Consider the following 22,623-nt stretch of genomic DNA (forward strand, 5'->3'; position numbering starts at 1 on the left):
TCCTGTGTTGCTGTGGCTCTGGAATAGGCTGGCAGCTACAGCTCCTATTAGACCCCTAGCCTGGGAACCTCCATATGCTATGGGAGCGGCCCAAGAAATGGCAAAAAGACAAAAAACAAAACAAAACACAAAAAACTCTTAATGCTTCTGCTCCAAAGTGGCATTAAGTCACTTTGTGCATATTCTACAGCCAAAGAAAATCACATGATTGATCTTGATCTTAGTGGGAAGAGAAAGTATAATCTACTCCCATAGGGATAAACAGTGACTTTTTTTTTTTTTTTTTTTTTTTTTTTTTGTCTTTTTGCCATTTTTGGCCGCTCCCACGGCATATGGAGGTTCTTAGGCTAGGGGTCTAATGGGAGCTGCAGCCGCTGGCATACGCCAGAGCCACAGCAACGCGGGATCTGAGCGCATCTGCAACCCACACCACAGCTCACAGCAACGCCGGATTGTCAACCCACGGAGCAAGGGCAGGGATCGAACCAGCAACCGCATGGTTCCTAGTCGGATTCGTTAACCACTGTGCCACGACGGGAACTCCGACTTTTTTTTTTTTTTTTTTTTAAAGGGCCACACCCTTGGCATATGGAGGTTCCCAGGCTAGGGGTCGAATTGGAGCTACAGCGGCCAGCCTATACCACAGCCACAGCAATGCAGGATCCGAGTCGTGTCTGTGACCTATGCCATAGCCCACGGCAAATGTCAGATCCTTAACCCACTGAGCGAGGCCAGGGATCAAACCTAAAACCTCATGGTTTCTAGTCTGATTCATTTCCACTGCACCATGACGGGAAATCTGACAGTGACGTTTCTGAACAGTGGTTAAATCTGCACATTCATTGTCTACTTTTCCTCCACTTTCACTGCCCTATGGTCACCTTCAAACCCCACAGCCTGTGGGTTCTATAGGCAGGATAGGCCATCCCTCACTCTGCTATTTATGGCATGGGCGACTCACGTTCCAAAGCCCATAATCTTGAAACTCAAAACCTCTTTCTTTAAAAACTCTGCTCTCTCACATATATTTCTGAAGCCTGCTTTGAAAGATCAAAAAGAGAAGACTTGACACTCTTTTTTTTTTTTTTCCTGCACTGTCATCCCTTCCCTGGAGTAGGAAGCAGAAAAATCCCTGGCTGCTTCCTGAATGGAGGAAAAGCTCATAGGAAAACAGACCTTTGTGAAGAAACCGTCAGTTAATAAAATATTATTGGAGCACACACACTACAGGGGAGGCTGTCTTTTATGGAGAAGCAGAACTGAGCCGAAACATCTCAGAATTGAAAGCAGAGGTTGCAATGATATTGGAGTTCCGTGAGACTAGTGATGTCCAATAGAATTTTCTGAGATGATAGGAATCTTCTTAGAATGTGGCTAGGGTGATTGAGGGACTACATTTTAAATTTTACTTAATTTTGACTTCAATAGCCACGTGTGGTTGGCGGCTACAATATCGGACAGTGCAATTCTAGACATGAGTAGAGAGGGTGTGACTAAAAGTCATACAGTCCCACAATTATTTATACATATAAAACGTGTCATGCCTTTTTGGTTTGTTTTTTGCTTTTTTAGGGCTGCACGTGCAGCATATGGAAGTTCCCAGGCTAGGGGTTGAATCAGAGCTGCAGCTGCCAGCCTGCACCACAGCCACAGCAATGCAGGATCTGAGCCGCATCTGCAGCCTACACACAACTCATGGCAATGCCAGATCCTTAACCCACTGAGCAAGGCCAGGGATCAGACCCTCAACCTCATGGACATTCGTCAGGGTCATTACTGCTGAGCCACAACGGAACTCCCGTGACTGATTTTTTTTGGTGGTGTTGTTTCTTTAAATCTCAAAAGGGAAATATTTCAGTTTGTAAAAATTATATTGATAGTGTAGCCATAACATAGTTGGTTAAATCAAATAAGACCATCGTTTAATTGGCGAGAGATGCTGACCTAATAAGCTGAGGCTAAATTCACAATTAATTAAAGATTTCATGTTCATTCAGCCAAGACATGCCTCAAAGCATCTTTTGTTCAGCTGGCCAGCAAGATCCTTAGAACTATATTCAGGACATCTTGTACCTATCATCAACCTATGCGATATATCCCATTTCAAAAGAGTTCTTCCATTTATCGGATTAGTAATTGTAGGAAGAGCATTTTTCTCTATTGCATTAACTATCATCATATTTGTAGTAAATGAATATGAGAGTGTCCTACATAAACCTTCAGATGTTATTTGATTGTTGGTGATTTAACAAATAGTTCTTTAACTTTGTATCATTTCTCTGCGAGAGATGAAAAAACGGAGGTTTAGCGAGGGCATGGCCTTTTTTCTCTAAGGTTTATATACTTGGTATTTAGAATTCTAATATCAACTCACAGCAGTTTGATCCAGAGATCCTACCACCCCACAACACTGTTTTCCTTGGCAGATAATGCTAAAACCTAAATGCAATCACTTCTGTTTGCCTAAAGATAGAAGCTGGGAGAAAGTCCCAGCCCTCTTCAAGAGCCACCTGATGCCAATGGGCTGCTGCTGTGGAGGACGCTGCAGGCCCCCACAGCTGATGGTCCTTGGTCTCCAGCGATGAAACGGAAATGAGAATAGCCATGAGGCTGGAATCACATACAAGAAACTTATCCTAACCAAAGCGGGCCCATGAGCATGATTTTGGCTTCTGATCACCTGGTAGGTTTGGTGTAAAGCGAGGATCGAGTTTCTGGGAGGTATGCTGCGCCTGTTTCACAATCTGCCCATCACCCCCTGTGTCCAAGCTTGACCCCGCCCCTCACCGTTCATCAAGGGGTCTTATGCAACTCGCTGAATGCCTTCCCGCAGGCCTAAATCTTCCTCCTGGGAATTCAAAGCAGCGACGCCTCGCATTCACTTAAAATACAAACAGGTGCATGCGAGAAGAGAGGAGAGTGAGAGCGGTGGGAGGAAGAGAGGCAGGGGATTCAGAGGTTCAAACCCCCAGTTATACAGTACGTCGCGGCGACGTAATCTACAGCACACCGGGTACCGTCAGGAATATTGTAATAACTTGTATGGGGACCTGTGGTTACTAGGCTATCGTGGTGATCATTCCATAATGTATGCAAATGTCAAATCATTATGTAGTACACCTGAACCTAATAAGAGAGTGAACGTCAGAGCATTTCGTTTTAAAAAGATACAAGGGAAGACAGAAGCTCACTCTCTTCATTTGCTGTTCTATTCTTGGTTCCCCTTTGTTATTTTTAAAGCCGGAAAACCTTTCCCTTCCTAGAACGCTAAAGGCCAAAGCCTCGGGCGACGCCGCCTCCTCCCACCTCCGCTCCCCGCTGCACTTGCAAACTTTGGACAGAGGAAAGGTGGGCGCCGGTCGCGAGACTACAAGTCCCAGAATGCACGGCGCCCTCCGCACAGGCGCAGCGGGGACCCCCCGCCTGCCAGCCGGCCAGCCAGCCTGCGGAGACCCGGGTCCCGCGCCGGACCGGGGCTGGGGGCAGGCGGCCGGGGCGGACCTGGCGGCGCCCAGGGCGGCCCGGGCGTTGCGATGAAGGCGCCGCGGCGCGCGTGAAGAGGATGCGGCAGCAGGCGCCGCGGCGGGAGGAGGAGTAGGCGGTGGAGCCCCCGGGAGGGAGCCGCGCGCGGGCCAGACGGCTCCCGGAGGCTCCGCAGTGCCGCCGCCGTCGCCCCGGAGGCTCCGCGCGGAAGCCATGTAACCCTGCGGCGGGCTCCGGGCTGCTCCGTCCTTCCCAGCTCCGGGCTAGCGCGCCAGCGGGGCCACGATGAAGAAGCAGTTCAACCGCATGCGCCAGCTGGCCAACCAGACGGTGGGCAGGTAGGTCACCCGCCGGCCGCCGCGGGCTGGTGCGCGCTCGAGGCTGCATCCGCCGGGCGCGCAGGTGATGGAGCGGGTGCGCCGGCCCTCCCTTCCTCCTCCCTTCCTCCTCCCTTAGCTCCGCACCGGCCCTCCCCGGGCGCTGGTCCCCTCCGGGCACCGCTCGCGGGCGCGACCCTTTCCTCTCTGAACTTCCCGGACCCCGGAGCCCTTCTCGCGCTCTGCCCGCCGCGCCGGGGCTCCGGTTGCCAAGCGCAGAGTGTGACGCATCCTTTACCTGCGTCCCCAGCTGCCCCTTCACCTCGTCCTCCCTGCCTTTCCCCGGGACTCCCTTCTCCCTCTGGCCCCTTAGCTTCTTGGAAACAGGTGTTTGCTCTGATGGTGCTGGAGACAGTCAAACCGCAGCCGCTCCCCGAGGACGCCTTCCCCTGAGCCGGGTTCAGGGCTCCTCCAGGGTGCGGGGAAAATGTTGGGCCTGGTCGGCTTGGCAGATCTGAGCCCTCCTGCGGTGTTGGTTTGCTGGGACTGGGTACTGAGATGCCGGATTCCTCTCCTGGCCGGGTTTGTTACGGCGTTGGGTGGCGGCGAGAGGATCTGTAGCGGCGCGGGGAGCGGGGGCAGGGAAGGTGCTGGTGGAATGGCGCTGCTGTCGGCTTGGTCCTGAGACTGATTTCACTGGAGGGAGGGAGGTTGCAGAAAGGGAGGCCCAACTCCTCTGGAAGATGAGATAAGCGGAGGATCGCGGCCAGGTAGGGGAGGGGGACTGAGGCCCCATGGGCAGGACGAGCCAGGCCCCAGGAAGCTGCAAGACCCAGCCTGCTGTCATCACAGCGAAAATGGGCTACATCTGGGCAAGTGTCTCCAGGAGCGGCTCCGCGGTGTGCCAACATCTATTAATGTTACATAAGGATCCTGGTGGGTCTCTTCCAAAGCTAGGCATGCTCTGTACACAGAATGGTTAGGCAGAAGGGGGGTTTTTGGTTCAACTTCTGTCCCTGGGGAGGGATTTCCATTGCTGATGTGGCAAAGGAATTCAGGTGTGCAGTTCTAAAGCAGGTGGAAAGCCGAGAACCCAGCCTCGGGCGGCGCTGCTCAAGTGCACCGTTCAAGTGCGAGCTCACCACCTCGAGGGCCCTCCACTAGGTTTCCTGAGAAACCAAATACCTTTCTTGGGTGGGAAGTGAACTGGCATCTGGGAGGGGTGGGGGTGGGGGAGTGGGGGTGGGGGGGTGGGGCCCGGGCCTTCCCCGGGGACACTAGACTGCCATGTAAGCACATCACCCTCCTGACAATGGGCCCTGGAGGGCAGAAGATGCAGTGGCTTCTTATGGAACCAGACTCCAGATGGTTTCCAAGTAGCAATGTCTAAAATTGACTTGGATGCGTTTTCATTTCCCAAACACATGTGCTTTCACATGAGGAAGAATTTATGAATAGCAGAGTCAGATTTCTGGCATGGTATTGCCACAGATAGAGCCTCACGTGGGCTGCCTTTGGATGTGTTGGACACGGGGACAGTGTTTTCCTGCATGGGCTGTTTGGCAGGTGACAGTCAAGTTGATCTGTCTTCGGTACCCTGACTCCTGCATCGCCCTGTGGGCTGGCATCCGTCTGCCCACCTGCCCAACCACGTGACCAGGAGGCCCCTGACCTAGACTGGAATGGCGTGTCTCATTTGGTCCTGGGGTTCCAGTTCGGGGCTCGAATCGAAGTGTTAGCAAGGTATTGACCCTTCTTCCCTGGCACCCTTGAAACCTGCCTCTGCCTCTTTCCAAAGTGGTAAGGTTTACAAGCCTCAGGCACAAAAGCTTAATCCGTGGGTAGAGTGACCAAGGGAGAAGGGCAGTTGGGTGTCAGGATAGGCAACAGGTGGTCTCACTCATTTGAAAGCACATTCGTGGACGTCCAAGCACCAGGAGGTCCTTGTCCCTTGTTTATTGAGATGCTGGTGGACACTGGCACATGGACGAATTCTGTCTCTCTATCACATGGTATATTACTGTGTCATGTACCAGGTAGAATGATGGCCAGCCCACTATGGTGTGTTGATCATATATCATCCTTTTCTTTTCTTTTCTTTTTTGGCCATGCCCATGGCATGCCGAAGTTCCCTGGCCAGGGATTGAACCCACGCCACAGCTTTAACCTGTCACAGCAGTGACAACGCCAGGTCCCTAACCCTGCTGGGCCATGAGGGAACTCCCAGGTTTCCATCTTGATGATATTCCAAGTGAAACTTTGAGGGCAAAAATCAGTTCACGTTCCTTTGCTGCTTAAAAGCCTCCCGTGGCATCACATCGCACTTACTGTCCCAGCTCTTTCTGGAGCCCGGAAGACCCTGAGTGACTGGACCCCTTCCTTGGCTTTCCATCTTTGTTCTGTCCTTCCCGCCTGCTGCGCTCCAGCCACAAGGGCCTTCCTGGCCCCGGACACACCGAGCTGCTTTCCCTCTGGCGGCTTTGTTCCGGCTGCTTTCCACTCTGCCCGCCCGGGTCCCTTACGCCTCTGCCTCATCATCCAGGTCTGGGTCCCGAGACCTTCCAGAGGCCCCCCTCTTCCCTCTCTCGTCCATCCTGTTCACTTTTGTTTTTTCTTTGCTGGGACTTCATTTTATGGACTTATCTTTTTCTTTTTTGGCCTCCCCCCCTTGGCATATGGAGTTCCCGGGCCAGGGCTCAGATCCAAGCCACAACTGCCGCCTAAGCCCCTGCTGCAGCAACACCAGATCCTTAACCCCCTGTGCTGGGCTGGGGATCGAACCTGCATCCCAGCGCTCCCAAGACGCTGCTGATCCCATTGTGCCACGGCGGGAACTTCTGGACTTAGGTGTTATTGTTCAACCTAAGTGTCCTAAATAATTCAGGTTTACTCACCTGGGTTGTAAAAAAACCTTATTTTCACGGTAGCACACATAACCCGTTGCTCCTAGCCCACATCTTGCAGAAGAACCTTTGACTCTTTGTGAGGAAAACAAAAGGATAGACCTGAACTGCGAGGGAACTGAAGAAAGGGTTCACAACTGGACCTCTCAAGGTGTGCCATTGCGGACTGCAAGTCGGTGTTTGAGGTTGATCTGGCCTGTTCCTTTCGGTCAGAGCGGTCATCACCTTTGAGAGGGGCTTTCAGAATGCGAGCTCCCCTTGCGGAGTTGCTTGAGCAAAAGCCGCTGCATTCTCATCCTTGCGTGTTGTTGAAGTGACTCTCCTGTCTTTGTGGGAAGATGTAGATGGGCGGGAGGTGGCCCTTCCTCCCGCCTCCTCACCCCACTTGCCTTCCAAAAGCAGCAGGGTCTGGAGGGCTTCTGCATATAAAACTGCCAAGGGGCTCAGATCTTAGCCCCTTTAAGAATGCAGGCATTGCTGCGTGTTGTGTGGCATTCATAGTAATTTCTCTTGAAGCACCCACCTCTGCATGCGGAGGGAGTCGATGACTGGGAAAAGAGTTTTAAACCCACTGCACTTAACTGGGAAAAGCTGCGTCGCCTCCTTGGTCTGTGTAGCTGTCTCTGCCCATGTTCCTGCTGCTTTGGCCTCACTGCTATGCCCTGTCACGTCAGCACCATCCTTTGGGAAGCATCCTGGCCCTTCAAGGCTGGACCACCAAGTGCCTGATGGTTTGAGGTAGTACTGGGTTTCAAGTGGAACAGGTCTGGTTTGTGGGCTGCTGACTGTAGTTGAGCTGAACTCTGCCCCTTAGTTTCCTCATCTGCAAAGTGGGCATGATAAGGTTTGCACGGTGCTAATTGTGGCAGTGAGGACAGGAGATTACCCCTGAAAAGTGCCCAACATCTCTCTCAGCACTAGGACATATTTCATAAATAGTAGCCACAGGTATCTTTGGGCAAGTGCCATAACTGTCTCTGGGTTATACGCATGTGGCTGCCATTCATTCTTTTATTTCATTCACTCAGTAAATGTTTATTGGGTGCCTGCTATTGTGCCAGGCTCTGTGCTGATTTAGGGAATATGACCTTGCAGTCAACAAAATCCCTGTTCTCTTGGAATCTGTTAGAAGGGCATGCTAGGTTATAGTGTGTCATCAGTTTTATCTCATCTCATTTATCGTTTCCACTAGACGTTACCTTCCTGGTGGGCAGGACAGTTGTCCTAAGGCCTGGTGTATAGTAAGCTCTCTGAAATTCTTTGGCGACTGAATGCTTGTTTGAGCAAGAGGTCCCTTCGTGGTGGACGGGGAAGTCACGCTGAGCAGTTCTAAGACGGGAGAGGCTCCGGCCACTGTGCCTCTGTCATTTTGTGATGGGACTGGGTGTACAGAGGCGTGAGCACAGCTGCATTGCTGGGCTGTGGAAGGACAGAGCAAGATTTAAGGGAGAAATCGGTTCGTGCTTGACTTAAAATGCTAGGAGCGTCTGCAGGTTGCTGGGGTGAGAGGCACCCTGAAAAGCATAGAGTAGTTTTCTTGCAAGTGGCATTTGGTTTGTGTTGGGCGGAATAAAGCCCTGAACTGAAATTTAGAGCCCTGCTAAATGACCAAGAAAATGGAAGTAAAGTTGGCACCTTGACCTGATGAGGAGGACAATTTTTTCAGCCTGCACAGCAGCCCTGCCTCAGAGGACTGTCAGGAGGAGGTCAAAGGAGCCCGGCTTCAACCAAGCGCCCAAGAGTTGGTGGGTGTCATTCATTGTCATTTTCTGCTTCTTGCCCAGTCAGTCCTCCGAAAACGCTGGCCTCCCAGACGTAAAGCGCTTCTTAGATTTCCATCATTGCCTGGTGATGGCTGTCAGTGGGCCCTGTGCTCCCCTGCAAGAGTGGGTGATGTTCACGGGGACCAAGAGTAAGCAGGGAGCTCAGCCAGTGTGGGAGGGAGGCATGGACGGGCAGGAGCAAGGCTGGTTGGATTGCATTCTTTTGGTTTTGGGGATTATGCATTAGGGAGCAGGGGGAGCAGAAGGTCAAGTTTGCACAGCCCTGTTGTCTGTTCTTAGATGGCTTAGCCTGCCACCGTGCATGGGCTTGATTGCTGGTGCAAAGCCCGGCTGAGCATCATTGCCACTGCGCAGGTCTCAGGATGTCACTACAGCTGCCAGTGGTACCCAGATAGATGCTGAGGATGCAGCAGCCTCTGGGAGTCCTGGTGCTGCAGGCATTTTTACTTGGGCCCAAGCAGCCAAAGCCAGCACGGATCTTTTCCTTGAAGGTGTCTGTGAGACACCGCCTGGTCATCAGCAAGCCTCTGAAGAGCGGGGACCCGTGGGTGGGACATCACGGAAAAGTCAGAACCAGTTCCAAGTGAGTCATCAGACGGCTTTGTCTGTATTTCCCTGTGAGCTGGACCACGGCTCCCTGATAGCTCAGCAGGGCCGGGCAGACCTACCCTGTCCCCCAGGTAGCACTGTGTACGTTTTCTAGGTCTCAGAGTGAAGGTTTTCATTCATTTTGTCGAGGCCCGTGTCTCGCCACCTGCTGTGGTGTGTGTATGTGACAGAGAACAGAATGTCCTCACAAACTGATGAATGGGCTAGCACATCTGGAGGGGATATTTTCTGAGCCCATTACTGTGTAGACCTGCCAGCGTGCAGCCTTCCTGGGCTGCTTGCAGCAGTAGGATTTCCTGCAGCGTGCTGTTCTCCCAGACCTGCAAGTCATGATAAGGAGCCATGCTTTCCAACAGCAATTAATGCCTTCCCCGCCCATTGTCCATCCTTCGCCTTTTTCATGATGGGTGATCAGGACTCCCTCCCCCCAGAAAAAGGGAATCAGTGGCCCCTGTGCGTCAAAACAGTCATTTAATTCCTGGTTGCTCTTTTGAGAGGGGATTGCTTCCTAATCATTAAGAAAAGGTTCTGGCAAATGCTGTGTTGCTAAGGACAGCAAAGCATGTAGCTGGGCTTCTGCTCCATGTGGAGATAGTTGGAGGGTGCAGGGAAGAACAAGGGAGAGCCGGGGCTCTTCCAAGGGGCTCGGGGCATCCCAGCAGGCTGGCACCTGGTACCCTGCTGTCCTGGGGAAGTGTGTGGCCATCTAGCCATTTCAGACGCCCCTTTCCGTCCAGGAAGCAGATGTTTTTGCTTTTCTTTTCCAAACTCAAGAGTTTATTTTTAGGAGAAATGTTTATTTTCCCACAGAATTCGATTTACTTTTTTTAACCTTCTTTCTGGTTACATAAGTGATAGTTGTTTATCAGAGAAAAGTTATAAACTCATGGGTGGGCAAAAAGGCCAAAAAAAAAAAAATCATCCATAATCTTAGTACCTGGAGGCCCCAGTTAATATGTTGGGTATAGTCTTCCAAGTTTTCACTAGGCATATAGCTGTTCTTAAAAGGAGACCGTTTGGTGTATACTGTTTTGCAGCCTGATTTATTTATTTATTTATTTATTTATTTATTTATTTGGTCCTCCTGTTGTATTTTGTCTTGAATATCATCCCAGGGCAATAATTGTGTCCCTACAGCATTTGCTTTCAAAGCTCTGTAAGATTCCATTAGAGTCTGCCAATTTCGTTTTGCTAACATGTAGCAAATAATTCTTAGGGGTTTACTTTCCTAGGGTGACATCTTCGCAATGGAATTGCTGGGCCAAAGAACATGTGCGTTTTTAAGACTTTGTACGTCTTTTTAAGACTCTGCAAGTGTATGTTTTATGTCTGTGAACACATGCACGTGTTCTGTTTCCACCCGCAGAAGAATCGTTCATTTTCTTCTCCCAACTCGATCAGCAACGAAGGGTACAGCCTTGTCAATGACATGAGTAAATCCTAAAACTTGTCTTTTCTCAGATGTCTAGTGAGGTTGAGCATTTTTTAGGTCTCCTAGATATCTGGGGCCTTTTCTGAATTGCCTGCCTAGGGCTTTGCCCCAGTGCTCGAAAGTCATGTTCATAACTGATTTCTGATTGGTTGTTAGGAAATTGTTAATATATTAAGCACATAGATGCTTTGTTTTATGCCATGCACATCTCCCTATGGGTTTTGTTTTGGTTTTTTTTTTTTTTTTTGCCTTTTATGTTTTTTTTCACGCTTTTCATCATATTTTGCTTTGAATGTTAGGGTGGGGAACGCCTTTCTCCACAGGAGATTACATAACATATTTATAGGTTTTCATTACCGTGATATAATTTCATTTGACCATCAAGTCTTTATCAAGTTCTTTAATTTTGGCGTGTGACATATAATAGGTGCCACATGTCATCTTCCTTTAAAAAAAAGTTAGCCCAATCATCAACTTGAGTAAGGTAATTCATGCCCAACGCGTGAAATGTCGTCTTTATCATGGACTGACAGATTTCACCTCCTTGTATCTGTTTCTGGGATTTCCAGTTTGTTCTCTTGACCCACAGGTCGGCAGGAATTTGAGGTGGTCTCTGCTGCTCAGATGAGCAGCGGTGGGTTGGTGCGTCCCATGCTTTGGACAGGCGATGCCATGGAGTTGGTCTGGGCTCCTCATTCCAGCTTCATCTGAGACAGCTTCCTTGGCTTGGCAATGAGGACTCAACAGCTTTGCCTAAAGATCTGGTGCTACCTTGGTCCTAGCTAATCTACAGACTGCTTCCTTATAAAAGAGAGGCGATTATTTTCTTCTGCCTTTGCTCACTGGTTTATTCTTCCTCATTTTTTGAGATGGATATTACAAAACAAATAGATTCACAGACATAGACAATAAACTTACGGTTACCAGAGGGGGGGTGGGGGGAGGGATACATTAGGAGTTTGGGATTAACAGAGACACACTGCTGTACATAAAATGGACAACTAACAAGGACCTACCGTGGCACAGGGAACTGTATGTGGTATTTTGTAATAATCTATAAGGGAAAAGAGCCCCCCCAGTATATTTATAACTAAATCACTTTGCTGTACACCAGAAACTAACACATTTTAAATCAACTATATTTCAGTAAGAATTAAAATAAGCCAAAAATAAAAAAATAGATAGAAATTTAAAGAGGTAGATAATCAGACATACTGACAAATGCTTATATGCAAAATGTTTACAGAATAAAAGGAAAAATAATCCAGCACCAGCCCCCGTCCCCCGCAATGTATATATTGGGTTGGGGAAAATTGAAAGTTTTTCAATACGTAGTATGATGGAATTCTTCCCTCTGGGAATAGGGTATGTTTAGTCAAGTCTGTTTATGATCCTGCGAAGTTTTTTTTGTTTTGTTTTGTTTTGTTTTTGTCTTTTTGCCATTTCTTGGGCTGCTCCCGTGGCATATGGAGGTTCCCAGGCTACGGGTCTAATTGGAGCTGTAGCTGCCAGCCTGCGCCAGAGCCACAGCAACGCAGGATCCAAGCCGCATCTGTGATCTATGCCATAGCTCACGGCAACACCAGATCATTAACCCATTGAGCAAGGGCAGGGATCGAACCCGTAACCTCATGGTTCCCAGTCAGATTTGTTAACCACTGCACCACGACAGGAACTCCTGATCCTGTAAAGTATTTTTTGTACTTAGGTCCTGCATAATTTTGCTTTTGTGTGTAGGTAATTTTTCATTGTCATTATAGCCTTAATGATTGAAATCTTTTGTTATGTTGTCTTGCTCTTTATTGCTGGAATGTAGGAAAGTTACTGATTTTTGTATAATTATCTTAAACAATTACCTTCATAAATTATCTCATTACTTTTGAGTACTTTAAAAAAATTAAATCTATTGCATTTTCCAGGTAGCAATCATATTTCCTACAAATAGTAATTTTGCTTCTTCCTCTTCAGGTATATACTCATTATATTTTCTTGTCTAATTGCATTGTCTAACACTTGTAGAACATCACTAAAATGTTGGTGAATATATGGTAGAATGTGGGCTCCCCTCCTTCATTATTATCTTCTGTGGAAATGCATGGGAATTGGTTTGAGAGATACTGTTTTTTAATCATGTTACATGTTGCATAAATTTATTTTGAGTTTATCTTTGGCACTGAAGGTAAATTTGATGAACTATATTATCATTGGATTTAAAGATAATCATATGTTTTCTCCTTCATTAATGTCTTCATTCAATAACTGGTGCCATAAATATTTATTGAGCACTTGCTATGGTCCAGGCATTTTTTGGTGCTGGGGATACACCAGTGACAGAGTTCCTGCAGTTTCTACACACTAGGAGCTTGCGTTTTATGTTCTTGAACCTCAGTAAATTTTCTAATATTGAGCTCTCCTCGCCTTCCTCTAGTCGATCTTACTTGACTATGATTTGCTGATTATTTTTATATAATGCTAAATTTAATTGTTTCATTTAGGATTTTGGCATTCAGTATTCATATATGAGATCATCTGAATTTTTTTCCTTTTGCTAAAGCAGTCAGATTTTGAGAACATTGTAACACAAACTGCCTGCTTGCTGCTTTTTCCATTTTCTTTTTCTATGCAGTGGTGAGGTCAGCTTTGAAATGACCTCTACAGACCACTTTTTGGAGGTGGTTCTTTGACAGCTTTCCCAATGTCTTCAGTCATCATTGGGCTATTTATGTTTTCTATCTTTTCCTGAGTCATTTTTACGAACCTGTTTTATAGAAAAGCATTCCTTTTTTGATGATTTTAAAGCTTAATGGAGTCTGTTTTGAGTACGTGGTTGTATGGCCTTTGTCAGTCTAATTTGCATTTCTCTTTTCACCTGGCTTGGCTCCCCACACCCCACAGAATCAGCTCTTATTAATTATTCCTTTTTCTTTTTAAAAATTTCTTCCTCATTAGCTCTTGATCAGTGTGTTTTTTCTATTTGTAGTAAATCCTTCTTCTTCTTTTTTTTTTTTAATTTTTAGATCCCCTCCTCCCGATTTGCTTTGGCTTATTTTGTTCTTTGCCGAGTCTTGAGTCTTCCGTGTTGTATTAGGATCAGCAAAGCCCTGCCATGGTAACACATGAGCTGTGGAACCTCCATGGCCCAACATAGCCAATGTTTATTTTTAAGCTCATGTGAAATTCGGTGGTTGCTGGGGACTCCTAGGGACAGTCATCCATGCGTGATTCAGGGGTCCAGTCTGCACCCCGCCCCCCATCTCCATGTGTAGCTTTCAGTCACTGCTAAAGGTGAAGAGAGGATGTAGAGAGGCCATCCGGGCTCTTACATGCCTTGACCTGGGATTTACAAATGTCATCTTTGTTCACATCTCCTTGGCTCGGACTCGTCACAGAGCTCCCCTGGATATGACTGGATATAGGGAGCCTTCCCCACAGTTGAATAACCTTGGGGATCGCTCTCTCCTCTCCCACTGCCTGTCTTTGAAATCTTTCCTGTGCCCTTGCTACTCCTGCCCCCTCTTCTGCCCTCTCCTCCAAAGTGCAGCTATGAGAAGGATCATTCTTTGTCTCCGTCCTAGGAGGGTGGCTGTGGAGTCTCTCAGTGTCCAGGAATCCTTTAGGGAGGAGCATCTTTAGGAGAACAAACATTTTTCATGTTGATATTGACTATCTCATGTCAAAATGTGTGTGTACAAATAGATACATGTATATATACACACATACCCATATAAATATGTATGATTTTTTAAAGTTCTTCCTGCAGTGGGGAGAGGAATGATGAGAACAGAAATTCTCATCCTCTCACACTGGAATGACACCTGCTGTATTGGGCTGATCACCAGGATTAAATAAGATAAGAAATAGAATATCCTTAGCCTCAGGCCTGGGAAATAATAAGCACTCCCATAAATTATAGTTATTACCACAATCCTCTGCTGCGCTGAAAGTCTCTTTGACATGAGGCACTTGTTTGGGCCTGATTTATATTCATAAGTAGCTGAAAATTTTACAAGTTGAAATGGATACCCACTTGCCTTCTGTTCGCAAGTCAAACCCAGTTTTTCGATGTTGAGTCCCAAAGATGAAACATCTTAAGAGAGAGTACGGATGGCCTCACTCATTTGAAATGCATTGTGACGCGTAGTTGTTGCACTCCTTGGGATTGTCCTAGTTGTGCTGCTGTAACAAAGACGCTCAGGATCCCGGTGGTGTGTGCACTGGCCGCCGGGAGCAGCCCTTCAGGGCCCCAGACTCTGTTCCACATGCTCCTCTGTGATGGCAGAGGCCATGAATGAGGACGTGCTGCATCATACCCTGGCCCCTAAGCTTCTCTCTGGAAATGACACATGTCGCTTCTGCTCACATTCATTGACGGGAGCAAATCACCCACCCACCCCACTTCAGCTGGAGCAGGGGAGGGCATCCTTCAGGGACCCAAAGAAGAAAAGCTCAAAAGGCTCAGCTCTGTCCTCTGTAGCTGAGAACTGGGCTGTGTCCTTTATAGGCTTTTTTTTTTTTTTTTTTTTTGGCTTTTTAGGGCCACACCCCCGGCATGAAGAGGTTCCCAGGCTAGGGGTCTAATCAGAGCTATAGCTGCCAGCCTATGCCACAGCCACGCCAGATCTGAGCCGTATCTGTGACCTACACCACAGCTCACGGCAACACAGGATCCTTGACCCACTGAGCGAGGCCAGGGATCGAACCTGCAACTTCATGGTTCCTAGTCGGATTCATTTCCACTGTGCCACGACGGGAACTCCTATAGGCATTTATTATTATTACTGGTTTTTAATGACCACACCCACTGGCGTATGGAAGTTCCTGTGCCAGGGGTTGAATCCAAGGCACACCTGTGTCCTGTGCTGCAATGGGGCAGTTGGATCCTTTAACCCACTGCCCCAGGGCCAGGGATGGAACCTGCCCCTCTGCAGTGACCCGAGCTGCTGCAGTCAGGTTCTTAACCCACTGAGACACAGCAGGAACTCTTATAGGCATTATTTTTGTTGACTCCTGGCAACATGGATAGAAATTGGGTGTTATTTGTGGCTCCATTGTACAGATGGGGGATGGAGGCTGCAGAAGTACCAGGCTAAGAAAGGGGCAGACCAGGTCGGAGCTGCATCCTTAAGTAGGTCACGCCCAGGCAAATGCTTTCCTTGGTCCCCTCGCTCCTGGGGGTGGATCTTGGCAGCCTCAGGGTCCCTAAGGTCACTTCAGGTGGTTCTGGAAATGCCAGTTAACCGCTCTTGACATGAATAAAAATTAAAATGTCACATTCATGTAAGGTAATCGGGTGTCTTGTATGTAGCTAGCCACTAAGAGCATGCGGTAATCTGCCGATAGAAAATTCTCCACTTTGCTTCCTGTCTGCAGTTTCAGAAGAAAGGGTAAGAGCGTGCCCTTTGGAAGTATTTCTTTCTTTTTTTTTTTTTTTTTTTTTTTTTTTTTTTTACTTGTAGGCTGAAAGAAAAGCTGTTTCTCTGACTGCAAAAGCCCCGACAGACTCCTACATAACAAATGAACCAAATAGGGACCTTTAAAAAATAAGGACTATGATGAGTTCCCGTTGTGGCTCAGTGGGTTAGGACCCCGACTCGTATCCATGAGGATGTGGGTTTGATCCATGGCCTCCCTCAGTGGGTGAAGAATCCGGCATTGCCATCAGCTGCAGCGAAGTTCACAGATGTGGCTCAGATGTGGTGTTGCCATGGCTGTAGTGCAAGCCATCAGCTGCAGCTGTCATTCCGCTGTCATTCCGCCTCTAACCGAGGAACTGCCATGTGGGTATGGCCCTAAAAAGACAAAATGATACATTAATTAATTAATAAGGACTGTGGGAAGCAGGCAGAGCTTTTAGCTGTTTCCGCGTGTGTGCACTGTTGAGACTGCAGAGACGAGCATCATTTTCACAGCTGCTCTTGGTCGAGTGTGTCCCGTGACAGACACTCAAGTGTATGCTGCAGATACTCCCGTTTCACCCTCACAGCAGCTCTTCAGAGCAGGTTCTGGTCTGTCCCCCGCTGTCTATACAAGTCTCAGAGCAGGTGAGTGTGTGTTATGGCTGGATGCATTGTTGGGAAGGAAAGGACAGTAGTTGAGATTTGCTCCCGGAGCCACTGGTTTTGATACAGAAGTTCTTTATCGCTGTACTTTAATGAGCCTGCAAAGGGTGGGGGGGGGCGTCCCCTTGTGGCTCAGCAGGTTAAGGATCTGGCATTGTCGCTGCTGTGGCGCAAGTTCAGTCCCTGGCCTGGGAATTTCCCTATGCTGTGGGCACAGCCAAGGAAAAAAAAAAAAAAAAAAGGCAGAGTTCCCATTGTGGCCCCCTGGGTTAAGAACCAGACATTGTCACTGTGAGGATGCGAGTTCAATCCCTGGCCTCACTCAGTGGGTTAAGGATCCTGCATTGCCACAAGCTGCAGTGTAGGTTGCTGATGTGGCTTGGATCCAGTGTTGCTATGGCTGCAGTGTAGACTACAGCTACAGCTCTGATGAGATCCCTAGCCTGGAAATTTCCATATGCCACAAGTGTGGCCCTAAAAAGACCAAAAAAATCTGCAAGAGGAGAAAAAGTGGAACACTTCACATGTCTCACGTTAGTGGAATGATTAAGTAAATTCTGGCACATTTATGCAGCTGTAACAATCTTAGTGTTTTCCTAACGTTCAAAAAAATGTAAGGGCTTGGGAGAAATGTTTCAGATAAGGAAACAGGATACAGGAGTGCATACAGAGCTGAGATTGTACAGTCTTTTCAGAAATTGCATAGAACAGCCTGGAAGGAAATCAGGAAAGCCTGGAAGGGGGAGCAGATCGGGTTTATCTTTGGGTAGGATTACGAGTGATTTGGTTTCTTGCTGCTGGTACTTGCTAAAAATTTGCAACTTCTTGAAAATAAAACATGTCTTTTTTAATAAAACAAAACCCTTCCAGGACTCAAAACAAAGTGGGCAAATGTAAAATGTTGCTGGAATTTCTCATGTTGATGTTTTAGGTTTGGGGCCCTTTTCAGGTCTAGGTAGAAATATGTTTGAAGTTCTCCTGAGCCTTAGTTTTAAACATGGGAACCCTCTTATCTTCATGCTCTGGAAAGGCTGTGCTGTCAGATCTCATTTCACAGAATAAAATCATCTGCTCTTAGGACGTGATATTCTAATAGCCTTTGAGGGCAGCTCATTTAAAAGAAAAAACGTTTTGAAATTTGGTCTGAGATGCATGGTGCCCTGTGACCTGTTAGGGCTCTCTGGTTGCAGCAGTAGAAATAGCTAATTTGGGACAAATGGAGATTTGGGAAAGGGGGGGTGGCTCATAAAATCAAAGGAGTGACCAGCTGGTGCCCCTGCTACAGGGCAGTGGGACAGCTCTTCAGAGGCCATCTTCAGACGAGTTAGCTTCCCTGCAAATGAGCTTATGTACAAAACAGAAAGACTCACAGGCATAGAAAACAAATTTATCATTACCCAAGCGGAAGGGAAGAGGGGTAGATTAGGGGTTTGGGATTAGCGGATATGACTAGTGTATATAAAATAGATAAACACAAGGTCCTACGTGTAGCATAAGCCATAATGGAAAAGAATCTGAAAAAGAATATATATATACACCTATATACATACATATATATATATATATATATATACACATATATACATATATATATATATATATATACATATATACATATATATATACACACATAAACTGAATCACTTTGCCATACACCGGCAGCCAACCTGACATTGTAAATCAACTATGCTTCAGTATAGGCTGGTGCCATCTTGAGCTCAGCCCATGCCCCTCTGATGCCTTAATCAATCTCTTTTGCTTTACTTAAAAAGAAGGAAACTATACTTCAATTTACATACAAGGGTGGGGTTACTTCCCAGCTCTTTCCTCTCGTTAGACCCCTCCGATGAGTCTGTGTCAGATGAGAGTCTGATTGCCTTGGCTCGGTCGTGGGACCTGGCCATCCCGTGGAGACTGTGGGAGGGTTGGAGGCGGACCAGAGCCCTGTCTGCACAGCCTGCTATGGGGAGGAGCAGTTCCTAAGAGGAACATCTGAGGCTTCTGCCCACAGGACCAGGGAGGGGTGGTGACCTTTCAGTCCACCCAGGAGTTGACCAGACTCTAATCAATGTCATCAAAGGCTCTACCTTGGTGACTTTGCCAGGGTTCTGCGTCCCCAGCAGTGACCTAGAGAGCTGGTTTCCTGGTACTCCAAGGTCCTGCTTCACCCGTCCATAACCAGTTGGTGCCTCCGCATCTGTCTCTGAATTACAATTTATCTACGTCTGCTCTTGCATTCCGGGTTCTTAATTGTCATCTGTGTCCTTACCCTTGACCGTGGCGGCGTCCTCCTCATTTGTATTCTTGCCTTGAAGCTCCTCTCTCTGGCGTCCTGCAACACAGGGCAGATGATATTTTTGAACCACGGACAGAAGAATGTCCTCTTCCTTCTTTATCAAGTTTGGTTCTGTGGGAAAAAAAATCCTTGGACTCTGAGGAATGCAGCTCGCTGTCCATTCTTCCTAGAAACTTAGGATCTATGTTTCTGTGTAAGGCTCTAAGCAGGTCTGCAGGAAAGAAGACCGTTGCTTGTTTGTATCATCTAGGATGCTTTTAATTATAGGATCAGATGTCAATTCAGAGAGGCTCAAATGAGAAGGAGACTTTGTTTCAAATGACCGGGGGTCCAGAGGAGGGGAGTGTGCAGGTGCCTGGGACCGTGCTGTCTGTCTCCCCTCCCCCCTCCCTCCCACCTCTTTCTCTCCATGTCTCTTTGCTTTGCCTCCATTCGTGGCTCGGTCTTGTTCTCAGACTGGCTTTTTCATGGTCAAAATAGCAGCTAGCAGCAACGGAGGTAATTTTTTGCCATGCTTATAAACCCAAGAGAGGACCAGGGTGAGAGGGGATACGGTCTGAATCCCCCAAATCGTGCCCCACTCCCGCCAAATTCATGCCGAAATCCTGATCTGTGAGGCGATGGTATTGGGAGGTAGGACCTTAGGGTGGTAATAAGGTCCTCACTATGGGCTTGGTGCCCCTGTAAGAGCATCCCTAGGAAGCTCCCTTGCCCCTTCTGCCACGTGAGGACACAACAGAAAGGCACAGTCACAAACCAGATCGCGGTCACCTTGACCTTGAGCTTCCTAGTTCCCGAACTGGGAGGCATTTCTGTTGATTGTAAGCCACGCGAATACCTAAGGTATCGTGTTACGGTGGCCCCAGATGATTAAGACAAGAGGGGCAGACCCAAGGGTCCCAATCCTGGGGTGAGATAGTTTAAGGCAGTTGACTCGCGTGCTCATCACTGACTGTTAACACGTGCCCAGGGGAGGTGTGGGGGCTGCCGGGGCTCCAGCCTGTGTCTTTGACCCAGTCCCTGGCCGGGCAGGCAGGACGATGGTGACCAGTTCCACTGAGGGTCCCCCTGGAGTTGAGGTGGGGGACGCTTCTAAGGCAGGAGACGTCCACGGGCGTGGGACAGATACCTGAATGCAGTTGGGGTTCTGCTGGAGAGGGAGGAGGAGGAAAGCATCTGGGTAGGGGGTTCACGGGGTCCACTGTGGCATATTCGAACCCAGCATTTGGAGGGTGGAAACCGTTTTCCGTGGGCCCCTCCTACGTCACACTGGAGTCTTCAGGCTCATGAGGAGGACTGGCCAAAGAAGTTACGATCTTCCTTTGGCGATGTGTTCGCCTTGGATCAAGCTGTTGCCTTTCCTCTCTCTTGGTCAGGACTGTTCCTCTGTGTGCCCGAGCCTGCTTCACGTTGATCCATAAAGCGCGGTGCATTGTGTCATCAGAGGCGTTCTGCCTGTCGTCTGGCCCCCCAGCACAGCGTGTGGGAGACAGGAGGGGCTCAGAAACAGTCACGTTCATTCTGAGAGCTCAATTCCAATGCCACCCCTTCCTGTCTCTCCCCGCGATCGTGTCTTCCTTTGTGCTTCCACCCACTCTGCTTGTTCTCTGATACCTCCGAGTTCTCCCCGCTCGGAGTTCCAGTTGCTGCGGGTTGTGTGTTCCTCCCTGGAGGGGACGCTGTGTGTTGGCAGGACCAGAGCTGACGCCTCCGTGCTCCGGGTTGTCCACAGCGCTGTGCAGAGAGCAGGGGCAGGTCCTTGTCAGCGACGTGGAAATGAGGCTCTCACAGGTGTCAGCGTGGATTTTTTTTTTAATCCACTAATTTGGGGTTTCCCATGCTAAATATGTAGCCGTAGGCTTGTAATCATGCCTTCACGATGGCCAAGATTTTACTCCGCCAGCAAAAAATAGGACACGTCTTTAGAACAAGTCTGTAGTATGTTGTCTTTAATTGGAAAGTACGATTCTCCATCCACAAGCCAGACTCGTGCCATGGCATAGTCATGTCTGCTCAGGGGGCGCGTGTAAGGCAGGAGACTTACCGAGTGAAGAAGCTGTTCGTTAAACAGGTAACTACTGACCACCTGCTGTCACAGGTGGGGGCCCAGGAGGCGGATGGTGAGAGTAACATCCAAAATGCTTATTAGGGAGCACTCTTGGCCTCAGCATCGTGGACAGGCACAAAAGGAAACAGGACCAGGCAGGAAGGGAGATCCAGCTGTGGTGTGGCCCCAAGAAAGCTCTCAGCTGCTTCCCTGCTGGGTCCTGGAGCTTGAGTGTCCCTTCAGAGTTGTCCTGAGCTGGGGAGAATGGATGGAGCCCTCATCCCTCTGCACTGATCAGGCCCTGGAATCGGGCTTTCGCTGGAACACAGCGTGACCTTCAGCCAGAGCAATGCCGGAGGGCTGGCAGCTGAAGGCGCTCTTACGGCTGCGTTCCTAGTAGCTGGGGCATGCGTTTCTTATTCCTGAAGGGGAGTATGCTGTCCACTGTACCTACCAGGTCCTCTGCTAGAAACAGGAGGGTGAGTAGAAGGGCGATGAAACAGGCCGTCACCTCGAGTGGTGTCTTAGATGATAACTGAGTCGTTCTTGGTACCGTGAGAACATAACGGTGTTGGCGGGAAGGTCCTGCAGGCTGAGATCGAGGGTCCAGGCATTTCTAGCAGGGTAAGAAAAGTGTGAAAGCCAGGGGTTGTAGACTGTGGCACCTCAAGGAAGTAAAGCAGGTTCTTGGTCTGGAATTTCGTCGGGCGTGGGAGTGAGACTTGCCAGTGGGATGATCATCTCATTCACTGTCCACACGATGCACTTCTGAGAGTGATTCCATAAATCAGCGCCAGGGACAGCAGGTGAAGACGTGGGCAAATTGTGCGGTCCCCTTACTTAAACCTGACTCCGCTGATGGGGATTTTATCCAAGGGCCAGGGGTGAATTACTGAGTGGCCATCTGACCTCTGCCCATAGTCTAGGAGTTGTGACCAGGGGCTCTGATGCCAGATTCTCATAGGTTTCTATCTTGTCTCCATCAGAGTTTGCCAAATCTTGGACACATCAGCTAGGTTTTGTCAGCCTCGGTTGTCTTATTTGCAAAATACGGATATTAGTAATTCCTCCCTTGTATTATTTTAAATGAATCAGTACACACAAAGTACTCAAAATAGTTTCCGGGACCCTCAGAAGGCATAAGATGCTGCCGTGACTGTTTTAAATTTTTTTTTAGATTTGGGCTTTTTTAGAGTCATCACTCTGGATGCAGGGTGGAAAACCACGGGGACGGGAGCAAGCCCAGGGCAGGGGACCAGTTAGGAGATGATGCTTTTGACAGGGAGGCTTGATAAGTTGTCCAGGTGGGATTTGGCCATCTGGGTCAGAATTGTGACCATGAAGCGGGGAGACATGGAGAGGTTCCGGAAGTATTGAAGAGGTTGCATCAGGGGACCTGGGTGGAACTTGAGAGAGCAGCAGGACGTAAAGCTGCCCTGAGGTTTGGGAATGGGCAAAGGGTGGACGGTCCTGCCCATCACTGAGAGATGCAGCGGGAGACGTCCAGGGGACATCTGGGTCTGCTGCTTGGGAGGTGGACCAGTGATGATGGAGTTTGGAGTCCTCAGCAGGTGGCTGGAGGTGAACTGGGGAGGGTGCTGGGAAGGGAGGAGGGCTAAGGAGTGTCCCGAGGAGCCATGGGAATACTCGGTGGTGTGGAAGCCAGGGGAATGCACCTGGAGCCCCCATTGTA

General features: G+C 48.6%; 1 protein-coding gene across 1 annotated transcript in view; it reads left to right on the forward strand.

Moving 5' to 3' along the window:
* Nucleotides 3,405-22,623, forward strand: part of ARHGAP44 (Rho GTPase activating protein 44) — a 156,807-nt gene continuing 137,588 nt past the window's right edge. Inside the window, 1 exon segment of the mRNA XM_021067892.1 lies at nucleotides 3,405-3,821. Coding sequence (XP_020923551.1) covers nucleotides 3,769-3,821 — 53 coding nt within the window. The 5' untranslated portion in view covers nucleotides 3,405-3,768.

The sequence above is a fragment of the Sus scrofa genome, chromosome 12, assembly GCF_000003025.6.
Source record: "Sus scrofa isolate TJ Tabasco breed Duroc chromosome 12, Sscrofa11.1, whole genome shotgun sequence".
In the NCBI taxonomy this organism is placed as follows: domain Eukaryota; kingdom Metazoa; phylum Chordata; class Mammalia; order Artiodactyla; family Suidae; genus Sus; species Sus scrofa.